Raw genomic sequence first — 12626 nt, 5'->3', positions numbered from 1 at the left:
GGTCTTATCTAATTCTGGGTTCTATCATCTTGGTATAGGGCTCTGGCATGCTCAATTCACTTTTCTTTCAGCTATTTATTCTTTTTTATTTATTCTTCTTTATTCAGTTACTCTTTCAGTGTTAAGAGTTTTCTTTGCCTGTCATAGACCACTATTATTAGGTTTTACCCTTCAAGAGGCTGTATGGTATGGTAGAGAGTGGGTTGGACTTCTGGAGTCAGGAGAGACCTTAGTTTAAATCAAACCTCTGACAATTAGCAGCCGTGTAACCACGGACAAATCACAGCTTCTCTGAGACCAAGTTTCCTTATTTAGAAAATGGGCATACTTCAAAATATTGTTGTTAAGACAAGCTCTACATAAAGGGAAAAATATCCATTTATTGATATTTTCTGTTGCCCCTCCTTCCCCTCCCCCCCAGTTCCTAGCATATTATGATCTATATCAGAACCTAAACTTAATCTGCTTTTCCAGGCCAACTGTACAGGTACCTCTTTACATGTAGTCTATGGTTCAGCCAAACTGACCTTTTTACTGTTCCTTGTCGAATCGCACAGGCCTACTTGTTCTGGAATGATTTATCTGTTGCATGTAACATAATATGGATGCTAGTTCTGGAATGATCTATGTTGCTGAATGGGTTGGAAGGCAACTGGCCGATAGGGATTCCAGGTTCCATGACCTTATAAGGAGGTTATTTCCAGTGAAATTATTTTGGTTGGCTGGGCCACTCCAGAGTATGGGAATGTACTTGCTAGTACTTTGTGTTCCAACTGAGATTTGATTGTCTAGTGTCCCCCAAGAGCAAGTATGGGACCCCAGAGAACAGCTGTGTCCTAGAAGAGTACCACACAGGTCCAGTTATTCTCCCTGGAGTTTGCTGCCCATCACATGCCTGTTGTAAGAATAAAACACACGGTATTTGTAAAGTACTTTGTGAAATTTGGAGAGTTGTATAAATGCTAGCTGTTATTATTTGCCTTTGAACTCAGACAAATAAAGTAAATGTTCAAAGATATAGACCTCTTTCTTTGGTCAAAGAGAATCTAGAGCTCTCATAGCATTTCCTAGGGACATGAAATTTCCATCATTAAAGTAACTCTTAGAATAATCTCCAGAAAGCCCTTTTAAAATAAAAAGATATTTCCTTCCAGAGGTAGCACATTAAACTATTTAGTACCCATTAACATAAGATTCTGGAACAGTCTATTTAATTTGCTAGCAAAGAAGAGAGACCTGAGGATAGGACGCAGGGAAAGTCAATATTAATGGAAAGAAAGCTCCAGAATGAAGCACCCCCCCCCCCCGATAGTGTTGACTTGGGTGGGGCAGTGAAATGGAGAGCCCTGATTAGACTAGGGAGAGCTTTAAGGCCTGGGAAGGAAGGTAGAAAGGAGAAGTGATGTGGGTGGTGTCAGAGGCAATATGACTCACCTTAGGAAAGTCCTGGTCTGTGGGATCAACTACTTTTCATACCTTTTCAGGGGCAGGTGAGGGAGTAACAATGTCCTTTCATTCCAGGAAAACCTAGTGTTCTGGAATGAGGGGAATTTGCCATTCCTGTTTTGCGTATCCAATTCTTTTCTAATTTTATTCCTTCTCTATTAAAAAAAAGCAACCATTAAATTTTCCTACTTTCATGTAGTCAAATACTTTAACTATTTTGGGTATGTTTGTTGGGAAAGGTTGAACATGGAGCTACACCTAAGAACTCTTGAGTAGGAGCCAGCTTCTGCATCAGCCTAATGACATGGTGCACCGAAAAGTCGAAGGACCTGGGTTCAAATCCTGCCTTTGGTGCTGTAATTACCTGCATGACCTTGGGTAAATAAATTTCTAGGGCCTCAGTTTCTTCATCTATAAAATGAATGGTTGGATTAGATGACCTCTCATGTCCTTTCTGGGTCTGTATGTTTGATTTTATGCAAGAGTTCAAAGCCTTCCTCTGTTTTGCATATATACATACATTACATATGTGTGTGTATACATGTGTATGTGCGTGTATATATGTATATATATTGTATATATATGTGTGTCTACGTATATATATGTGTGTGTGTATATATCTATATGTACATATATATATATTTATAGCATGTCTCCTATTTGTTACCTCATCACCTATACCTATCCATTTCATGGTATGGTGGAGGCAACATAGTCTCATGCAGGGGTTAATATAGTGTGGAACAGTGGTTCACAGCCCAACTATTAATTAATAATATTATAAGATATAAGATGGCTTATGAGCTGCTCCATGGACTGGTGACATGGACCTCTGTGCCTCAGGAAGGCAACTCTCAGTGGCACAAAGTGGGGCCAAGAGATGGGAAAAAGAAGGAATAGGATGCAAGGAAGAGAATTCCATTTGTAAAAGTTTATCATGAGAAGTAAAAACATTTTGGTATTTTGTAGTCAGGGAAAAATTTACCAAGGGCACGTAGTTAGTTAACATAGGTACTGGAGATTAAGCAACCACAATAACAACAACTCTGCAAAAAGTTCAGGATGCTGAAAATTAATCCTGTTTGTCTTACTACTTTCCATCTCATAGAGCTTTGGGAGCAGAAGTGAGGTAATGTCTGTTGAGACCTTTATATTTCTTGGAAGAAAGCCATTCTATGGTAATATGATTTCCTAATGCATTTGCTTGTGATGCAATAGAGTATAATTCCATTTACCTAAATTCCATTAGGTTCTTCCAGAACACTTGACCATGTAGGATACCTGGGAGAAGAAAACATTTAAAAAGCCTAGCCTCAAGGCCAACGGCTACAGCCTACTGAAGATGACTCAACCAAATGGACCAGTTATGGAAGTTTCTAGGGTTAGTGTTATGGTTTCCAACAGGAGGAGGTTGAAGTTACCCTTGGTAAGGAAGAAAATTAGTGAATGAGTGGCCTGGTCATTGTGTGTGCCTCAAAGGGAGGCAGAATAGGTATCTCTAGATTCTTCTCCTCACTTCCATTCTCCAAGGGAGACTTAATTCTGCCAGGAGGGGAAGCAGGAATTTGATGCCAAAGACCGTTCTGCTCTCCTCAGAAAGAGGGGTTCCAAGCTCTTTGTTCCCTTAAAGATTGCTCTTCTAGGAGATACGATCAATTTCTGTCTAACTTTTGGTTGCTTTGGGGGTGGGAGAAGGTGGAAACCAAAGCTCTACATCTAAGTTTTGACCCCTTCCCTATCTGATACTAGTCCCACAATGAACACACAAAGCAAATACCGAAGAAGCCCTTTTATCAAAATCATAACCAAACAGAAATCAGAGAAGGTACACATAGGAGAATATAGACCAGACAATACAGAGTGAAGGCACTCTCTCATTGGGAGCAAGATAACTCATCTTGATAAAGAGATAAGCGTTCAGGATCTTGCCCAAGGGGAAACTCCCTGAAGCCTCTAGAGTAGCAAGCTGGAAATAGGAACATGATGGAGATTGCCCACTCTTTTCATGTTTTTTTTCTAGATTTTTTTTTGCTTTAGCCATATGAAGTGGGAGTGGCCTCTTCCATCTTCTTTCACAGCTAGAAGCCAGGAGTACCCAAAGCCACTTAATGCTTGGAAACTCAAAGCTTGATGAGTCCCCAAAGGGGACTCAAAGAGGATTGGTAAAAGCTCAAGCTCTCTGCTATTTACCAACGGCTCCCTGTCCCTCAAGCAGGGTAGGGTCTTCATCTCCACCAGTAAGGAGACAGTCACTAATCAATGTGCTTTGGGATAGGGTTACGCTTTATAGAGTTTCTGGTGATGGAGTGAATTGTATTGTTTTCCTACAGATCAAGTACTGCCTCAATATACTAAGTTTGATTGAATTACAGTATGAAATCAGGCATAGGCTCTGTAGCAAATATTACTTCTATGACCTTTGCCTCTAACCTGTAGAACCTTGTGTCAATTCATGAAGTGCCTACTGTGTGTCAGGCACTCTTCTAAGCACTTGGTCCTCACAAAACCCTGAGAAATAGGTGCTATTATTATCCCTATTTTATAGTTGAGAAGGAAACCAAGACACAGAGATTAAATGACTTGCCCAAGGTCACACAGCTAGTGAGTGTCTGAGGCTGGATTTGAACTCAGATCTTCCTGACTGCAGGCTCAGCCCTCCGTGTACTGTGGTACCACCTAGATGCCAAAGGCGCCATGGTACAAGGAGAAGAGCACTGAATTTGGAATCAGAGGAGATGGGTTCAACTCCTCACTTTGCCATCTACTACTTTTGTCACCCAAGCAAGACCTTTCACCTTGCTGGACCTCAGTTTCCTGATCTGTAAAATGAAAAAGTTAGACTAGTCTAACTAACGTAGAGACTAGTCTAACTAGACTAAACTTAGACTAAACTAAGTAGTCTAACTAACATACACTAGTCTAAATCTCTTCCGGCTCTAATCTATGATCCTATGATGTACATGTCAACTACTTTTATTATTGTTAGAAATAAATTAATGGTATTTACTGATAACTTTATAGAGGTAGCTGCTTTTAAGTTCCTTCATCGCCTTTCTGCCCTGTGGCACCACCATGTAGTATATAGCAGCCCCTTTAAATGGCAAGGCAACAAGCATTTATCAAGCTTTTACTAGTGTCTAGTGCTGTGCTGCGCACTGGGGATACTCACGTATTTACATACATACATACACTTACATACATACATACATAGTATGTGTGTATGCAAAAAGAAAGATAGTCCCTGCCCTCAAGAGCTTACCTTCTGGGGGGCAGAACCAACATGCTGGAGTAAAAGCAGCAACTTGCTCCACCTCCCCTTCAAACCCCCCCAAATACCTGTAAAAATGATTCTAAACAAATTCTAGAGCAACGGAACCCACAAAAAGACAGAGTGAAACAAATCTCCAGCCCAAGACAACCTGGAAGGCCTACAGGAAGGGTCTAGCACACCAGGCTGGGAGCATAGTACAGTCCAGGGTGGGCTGCACCAGCACAGACTGGGCTGGAACAGGCCCCAGAGTCTGAATCACTGGCAGCTGTGGTGATTTCCAGACTTCTCAACCCACAGACCAAAGACAAAGTAGTTCAGTAGGGAAACTCTGTCAAACTTGGGTGAGAGAAGAGTGTGGTCCAGCCACAGCCCCAGGGTGTGGAGGTGGCTGTAGCAGTGGTGGCATCAGCGGCTGCTTCCAGAGCTCCAGGCCCATAGATAGTGGAGGGAATCAAGCGGCTGATCAGAGCAGGAGTGTAGGGATCTCTTTGCTGGTACTGAGGCAGGATTCTCTGGCATTGGCCTGGGTCATAGTCCTGGTTGGTGGTCCTAGGGTGAGGAGGAGCTCTGGCGTGGTGGTGCTTGTGGTGGCTGTGGAGAGGGAATCCTCCTCACATTTCCAAGGCAGAAAAGAGTTCTTGTGGTTACTCCCAGACCAGAGCACAGAGCAGAAGAGTGAACACCTCTTCTTGGATCATACCACCTTAGAAGAACTGAAAATTTAGAGGTGCCTACAAGTATCTCTGACAACAGCTATGCAAAACCCCTGAAACTTGGGACAAAGACCTCTCCACTCTGGAAGCAGAGTTCTACTTTGACAAAGAGCTCAAAGGTCAAGTAATTGGCTGGGAAGATGAGCAAACAGCATAAAAGAACTCAGGCTATAGAATCCTACTTTGGTGACAAAGAAGATTCAAAACATACAACCGGAAGACAACAAAGTCAAAGTTCCTACATAAAAAGCCTCCAAGAAAAATATGAATTTATCTCAGGACATGGAAGAGCTCAAAAAGGAGTTTGAAATCGAGTAAGAGAAGTAGAGGAAAAATTGGGAAGAGAAATGAGAGGGTTGCAAGAAAATCTTGAAAAACAAGTCAACAGCTTGCTAAAGGAGACCCAAAAAATAATGAAAAAAAAATACCTTAAAAAATAGATTAACTCAAATGGGAAAAGAGGTTCAAAAAAACCAATGAGGAGAAGAATGACTTAAAAAGCAGAATTGAGCAAATAGAAAAGGAGGTCCAAAAGCTCATTGAAGAAAATAATTCCTTAAAAATTAGAATGGAACAAATGGAAGCTAAGGACTTCACGAGAAATCAAGAAATTGTAAAACATAACCAAAAGAATGAAAAAACAGAAGACAATGTGATATATCTCATTGAAAAAACCACTGACCTGGAAAATAGATCCAGGAGAGATAATTTAAAAATTATTGGACTCCCCAAAAGCCACAATAAAAAAAAGAGCCTAGACATCATCTTCAAGAAATTATCAAGGAAAACTGCCTGGATCTTCTAGAACCAGAGGGTATAATGGAAATTGAAGGAATCCACCGATCACCTCTTGAAAAAGATCCCAAAAGGAAAACTAGAAATATTGTAGCCAAATTGCTGAGTTCCCAGGTCAAAGAGAAAATATTGAAAGCAGCAAGAACTTACCTTCTAATGGGGAAAAATAACATACAAAAGGGAACTGAAAAGGTGAGGAGGAAAGAAAGATATCTGAGCTGGGGCATGGTGTTAAAGTTCAGAAAGTCAGCAACAGGAACCAAGTGAGGAATGAAGTTTGGCCTGCTCAGGCCCCTCCACAAAATGGAAGTCTTGGGAAGAACTCACCAGTGGAAGAAGAGGACCAGCATAGCATGGATTGAGAAAGATGCTGGAGTAGATGGGTGTGCCAGGGTGGTCCCAGATAGTAAAGGAGGTTCCAGGGTAACAGTGCAGCTGAGGCATTGTGTCCAGAAAGTCAAGAACTATATAATTAATTAGAAAATGGGGAGGACAACCTGACTCTGGATTTGTAAACAATTTTACAAATAATAAACTTTTTATAAAATAAAATAGTAAAAGAATTTATAAATAATTCAAATCAACATATTTATAAACATTTATTACACACCTATATGTGCTGACAGTATAGGATAAAAAGTTATTTTTTGAATATACCAGAGAAGAGAGGAGAATCAAAGAAAGCATAGGACTCCTTTGCTTGGGTAAATGAAATGATGATGCCAGAGGAAGAAGGGAAGAGGAGGCTGCTTAATGTTTATTTTGCTTTTTTTCTCTGCCAAAGAGAATGACCTTTGGACTGGAAAATACAGAACAAAAATAACTAATAGGGAATTGAAACAAAAGATAAATAAGTGTGGAAGTAGGAAGAGGGAGCTTAGCTGCTGAAAGACTTGGCAGATATGTCTGCTGAAACATTGTCACTGGTCTTTGAATGATCTCGAATGAGAGAGAGAGAAAGGATGTGTGTGTGTGTGTGTGTGTGTGTGTGTAAATGAAACTGATATCAAAACAGGAGAAACCAGTCCAATCTTTAAAAATGTAAGATTATGAAATATAGGAAAAATATGGCAGGATTAGAAAAGGATAAGAGGCCCAATTAAAAAAGAAAAGAAAAGACAGCATAGCCTATGAAGTTTAGATCAATACCCTGGCAACATTCTTAAAACTTACGGTTAAAGAGAGGGTAACAAACCTATACAAAAGGAAAAAAATGGTCACAAATAGCTAGTGTTCTTTTAAGTATGTCATGCCTGCCTAACCTTGATTTCTTTTTTGACAGGGTTATTGGACTAGAGTAGGAGAATGTGCCAATAGACTTTACCTAGATTTTAGCAAAATATTTGACTCTTGTGGACAAGAGGGATAGATGCAACTTATAAAACAGTATTTAGGTGATTTTGGAGCTGATTAAATGACAAGACCAAAAGAACAGTCACTAACAGTTCAGTATTGGCTAGGAATGAAATCTCTGATGGAACACAACAAGAATTTGTGACTGTCCCTGTGCTGTTTAAAACATTTATTAATGACTAGATTCCTGGCATAAACGAGTGCAAGAAATAGCATTTGAAGTGCTTAGTATGTGCCAAGCACTGTGCTAAGCCCTGGGAATACAAATAAGAAATTGAGGCAGCCTCTGCTCCTAAGGAGCTTATCTTCTCATTGGGGAAGAGAACACATAAAGGAGTCGCAGATCCCAGAGTGTAGCCACAAATAAGATGGCAAGGCTCAGGGATCTTTAGGGTCCATTGGCAAGTCAAATGACAATGCCTGGTTCTCTCAAGGCAAAGTGACAGAGGAGATGATGAGAACCATAGTGACCCTATAGGGAGATGGTAAGGCCCAGGGGACCTCCTTCTTACAGGAAGCATTATAATTGGTAACTTTCTGCTCATCAAAATGGTGTGAGTAGCCATGTCCATTTGGTGGTGAGTAGGTATGATAGAGGATTCAGGTCATTGGAAAGATGGAGGAAGAGGTCCAGAGGTTTGGAGTCTGTAGGGAAGCTGTCTGGTGCAGTAGAAAGTGGGCTGGATGTTCATGGAGTCAGAGGACCTGGGTTTACATTGGTATTTACTACCTATGTGACCTTGGCAAATCACTCAACTTCTATGGGCCTTCACTTCCTCATCTATAAAATAAAGGGTTGGACTAGATGACTTTTATGGTCCTTTCCAGTTCTAAATCTCTGATCCTACCCAGCTTGGTGGGACATATGAGGATCACCAGAAAAGAAGCATAACTTCGGTGAACCTGGAGTTAGTGGGCACCAGGATGAATTACTAGAGTAGGCCCTTAAATTAATGTGAAATACCAGAATCCTTTCAGTTTTCAAGGTGGAAAAATACTTTATCTAGCTTTATGTATTTGCATGCACATTTGAGAAGCATCTGAATGAATAAATAAATTAAAAAAGAATTTATCAGGTGCTTACTGTGTGCCAAGCACTGTACTAAGCAAACGCAACTTGTCGGCTAAAAGAGCTTACATTCTAATGGGAAATTCATATATATAGTCAGTATTAGTAGTAGCTAGAGTGGGGTGGATAATTTGGCTTCAGAGAGGATGAGTGGAGCCATAGAGAAGGGCAGATCATCACACTTTTTCCAGGAGCAATGACAGAGTTGATTTGATTATGATTCTAGAACTGGGAAGAGGGTGGGAGGATAATGTGCCTAGCTCTAATGGGCTTCTGAAGCCACAATGAACAGGGCAGCAGAGTCCCTGGGTAGGAGTTATGAGGATGAATGAAGTCTTCAAGTATTGGGTTTCTGGTCTAGTCATCATGGTGGCTGGTAAGGAGGTGGCTGGAAAGTCAAATGCAGGCAAAGTATCATTTGTGTTTTTAAAATAAGGAAATTCAGTTCACTATAAGAAGTTCAGATCAGACATCATTTCAGTGATATTTTTTGGCAAAATGGTAGTTGGGTCACATTTCATTTATTTGGCAGCACACTGTGGTGAACCTCACTTGAGACCTGCGGTGTTCTCATCACCATTTAGAATTTGGAAGCTGCAGTTTTCTCAATGGCATTTTAATATTTCCTGTAGATTTGCTTGTTCATGCTTTCCATTGTACAGTCAAGGGATTAATTTGTCTCCAAAGAACTACTGAAAGGCTTGGCAACAGAACTAGATAAAGTTTTTTGGGGGCATGGGAGTGGGGTGGGGTGAGAGCTGGGAGAAAGACTGTGATGTTTTTGTTTTATGTTGACAAGTAAAAATGACTGTCTTTACTTTGAATTTGTTTCAGAATCGGAGCAAACGCTTGGAAAAAGTCCATGTGGTTATTGGACATAAGTCTTGCGATCTGGATTCACTTATTTCTGCCTTCACCTATGCTTACTTACTAGACAAGGTAAAAAGAAAAAGGCAGGATTCCAAAGGTTGCCCCAAAGTCATATGTTTGCTTTAGTTTACAGTCAATATGTGATTAGCATAGCTTCTTCTTAGAAGAGAGCCGCTACCGATTATTCCACACATCCTGATTCGCTGCCCTGGGAAGCAAAGCATAAATCTGTCATATGGTTTATTCAGAAGTACAGAAATGTGTTGTGAGGTTGGGTGCTCTCTGTTCCTCACCACTCAGACTATAGCTTTTGAAAATTCAGTTGCTTTTTTTCCTGTTTATAGTTTTCTCTGACTGACAAAACTCTTTTTTATGACAGGTCAGTCCTCCTGGCGTCCTGTGTTTGCCAGTGCTAAACATACCAAGAACAGAATTCAACTACTTCACTGAGACAAGGTGTATTTTAGAAGAGCTAAATATCTCTGAGTCATCTCATATCTTTCGAGATGAGATTAATCTACATCATCTAAATGAGGAAGGGAAATTGTCACTAACGCTTGTTAGCAACAATGTGCTGGCCAGGTATGGTAGCCTCCATGAGATTGAAATTTAATCTATTTTAAAATTTTTCCTTAAAAGCAGCTTTTGAAACAGAATCTTTTTGTTAACTTTATCTATGATTAACTTAGTAATTAAAGAGAAGTAACATCCTATATTATATTTTGTCTATACTCATTAAAAATATTTAACTGCTTTGTCAATGACATGGATAAAGTCATCAAGTCATAGACTAGGCACCAAGGTAAGCACTTGGTATATAAAGGGAAGCCAAAAACAACCAACCAACCAACCAACCAAAGAAACAAATCAAAACCGGTCCCTTCTTGCTTATTTAATTTGCAAAGACACAAAACTAGAGGTAATTTCAAGCATAAGGAATAAACATATAAAGAGCCAAGAAGAGCTGATAAGGTTGGAATGTTGGGGTGAATGTAGTAAGATGAAATTTAGTAGAGATAAATTAAATTTTCATACATAGATTTAAAAAAAAACCTCACACATATAAGATATAAGGGACCTGAAAATTATGTGCGGATTTTAGTGGACAACAAGACCAATATAAACCAACTGTGTGGTATTCAGTTAGTGAACATTTATTAAGCACCTTTTGGGTTGTTTTTTATTGTTTTTTAGTCGTTTTCAGTCATATCTGACTCTGTGACCCCTTTGGGGATTTTTCTTGGCAAAGATACTGGAGTGGTTTGCCATTTCCTTCTCTAGCTTATTTTATAGATGAGAAAACAGAGGCAAACAGGGTTAAGTGACTTGCCCTGAGTCAGATTTGAGGTCTGATTTGAACTCAGGTCCTCCTGACTCCAGGCCTGGTGTTTTATCCATTATACAACCTAGCTAACTCCATCAAGCACCTACTTATGCCAGACCCTGTGCTAAGTTCTGGGGATACAAAGAAAGGCAAAACCAGTCTCTGTTCTCAAGGAACTCAGAATCTAATGGGTGAGAGAACCTGCAAACAACTACGTACAAAAAAAATCTATATGTGGGATAAATTTCAAATAATCGACAAAAGGAAGGCACTAGAATGAAGGGTAATCAGAAAAAGCTTCCTGTAGAAGGTAGAATTTTAGTTAGGACTTGAAACAAGCCAGGGCAGTTTAAAAAGCTAATGTAATCTTAGGCTGCATTAAAGAGACACAGCATCCAGGGCATAGGAAGTGATTGTCTCCCTGTGCTTTGCCCTGTTTAGACCACATTTGAAGCAGCATATTCAATTCTGGGTGCCATGTTTTTAGGAAGGACAAAGCTTGGAGAATATCCAGAGGAAGAGAATCAAGATGGTGAAGGGCCTTGAGTTTAGGCCATAGAATGATAAGTTGGAGAGCTTGGGGATGTTTAGCGTGGAAGTGACTTGGGGATGGGGGAGGGGAGAAGAAGACCATCTTCAGGTATGGATAATTGATTGGATTTGTCCCAGGTGACCGAACTTGGAACATCAGGTGGCAATTGGAGAAGCAGGTTTAGGCTTGATGCAAGGAAAAATGGATTAATGATTAGATCTAACCCAAAGTCGAATGGTTTATTTCAGGACATCTCCCCCTCACTAGAAGTGTTCAAGTAAAGGTTGGATGACAGTGTGTTGGTGCTACTATAGAGAGGATTCAAAGCTCAGGAATGTGTTGGACCAGGTGGCTTCTGAAGTTCTTTTGGGCTCAGAGATTCAGTGGTTCTGTCAGATGGGGTAAAGGTATACAGAAGTCATATGGGAAGGTGAATGTATTTTCTTCTTTTGTGGCCAAGTATTAAGAAATGTTGAACCTAAATTATTCTTTGTTTTCAGAAATGACATTTTTGAGTAGGATGTCCTTAGATTGGTCTGAAATACAAAACCAAGCAATGGATAGTAATCCTGTGTAGTGCATTCACGTTGGCCTGGTCTGATCTCACCCCCAACTGCTAGTACTCTTCCTCACTAACTACCTTTTATTTATTTTGTTTTTATTCTATACATGATTATCTTTTAAATATATTTCTAAATGCACATTTTGTCTCGTTTGACAGAATGTAAGTTCCTTGTGAGTAGGGAACTTTTCTTCTTTATATGTGTATCTCCAATGCCTGGCCCACTATAGTTGCTTAATCAATACTTGTTCATTGATTTTTATGTCTTTGGATTTCTTTTCATACACCTTCAAAATGGTGTGTGTGTGGGGGAGTTACATTAGGTTTTTTTTTAATCCAAGGGTTTTTTTTAATCCCTAAAATTTTACTATTATATTACTTTACTTCTTAAAAGTAGCCAATAAGCTCCTAAAGTCTTTTTAATACTGAGGTCTATATTGGGAAGTAGAAAGCAATTATTGAAATGACACCCAAAAGTCATAGAATGTTTATTCTAGAAGGACCTTGGAGGTCAGCTTTTCTGACCGAATCATCATCTTTAAACCAACATGTATTTAATGTCTATATAGTTTGTTGTTAGATACTATGGAAGATATAAAAGTGAATAAAACGCAGTTCCTGCCCCCAAGGGCTTTATAATTCAGAAGGAAAGATAAGATATATGCTCAAATAGAACTACAAAGTTGTAGAG

General features: G+C 39.7%; 1 protein-coding gene across 1 annotated transcript in view; it reads left to right on the top strand.

The window, feature by feature from the left end:
* Positions 1–2374: 2374 nt before the first annotated feature.
* PRUNE2 (prune homolog 2 with BCH domain) overlaps positions 2375–12626 on the top strand; it is a 267872-nt gene continuing 257620 nt past the window's right edge. The window contains exons 1-3 of the mRNA XM_036739295.1: positions 2375–2404; positions 9482–9586; positions 9897–10099. Coding sequence (XP_036595190.1) covers positions 2384–2404; positions 9482–9586; positions 9897–10099 — 329 coding nt within the window. The 5' untranslated portion in view covers positions 2375–2383. The remainder of the gene's footprint in view (positions 2405–9481; positions 9587–9896; positions 10100–12626) is intronic.

Source organism: Trichosurus vulpecula, chromosome 9 (assembly GCF_011100635.1).
Source record: "Trichosurus vulpecula isolate mTriVul1 chromosome 9, mTriVul1.pri, whole genome shotgun sequence".
NCBI classification, from domain to species: domain Eukaryota; kingdom Metazoa; phylum Chordata; class Mammalia; order Diprotodontia; family Phalangeridae; genus Trichosurus; species Trichosurus vulpecula.
This window is presented reverse-complemented; position numbering and strand designations above follow the sequence as displayed.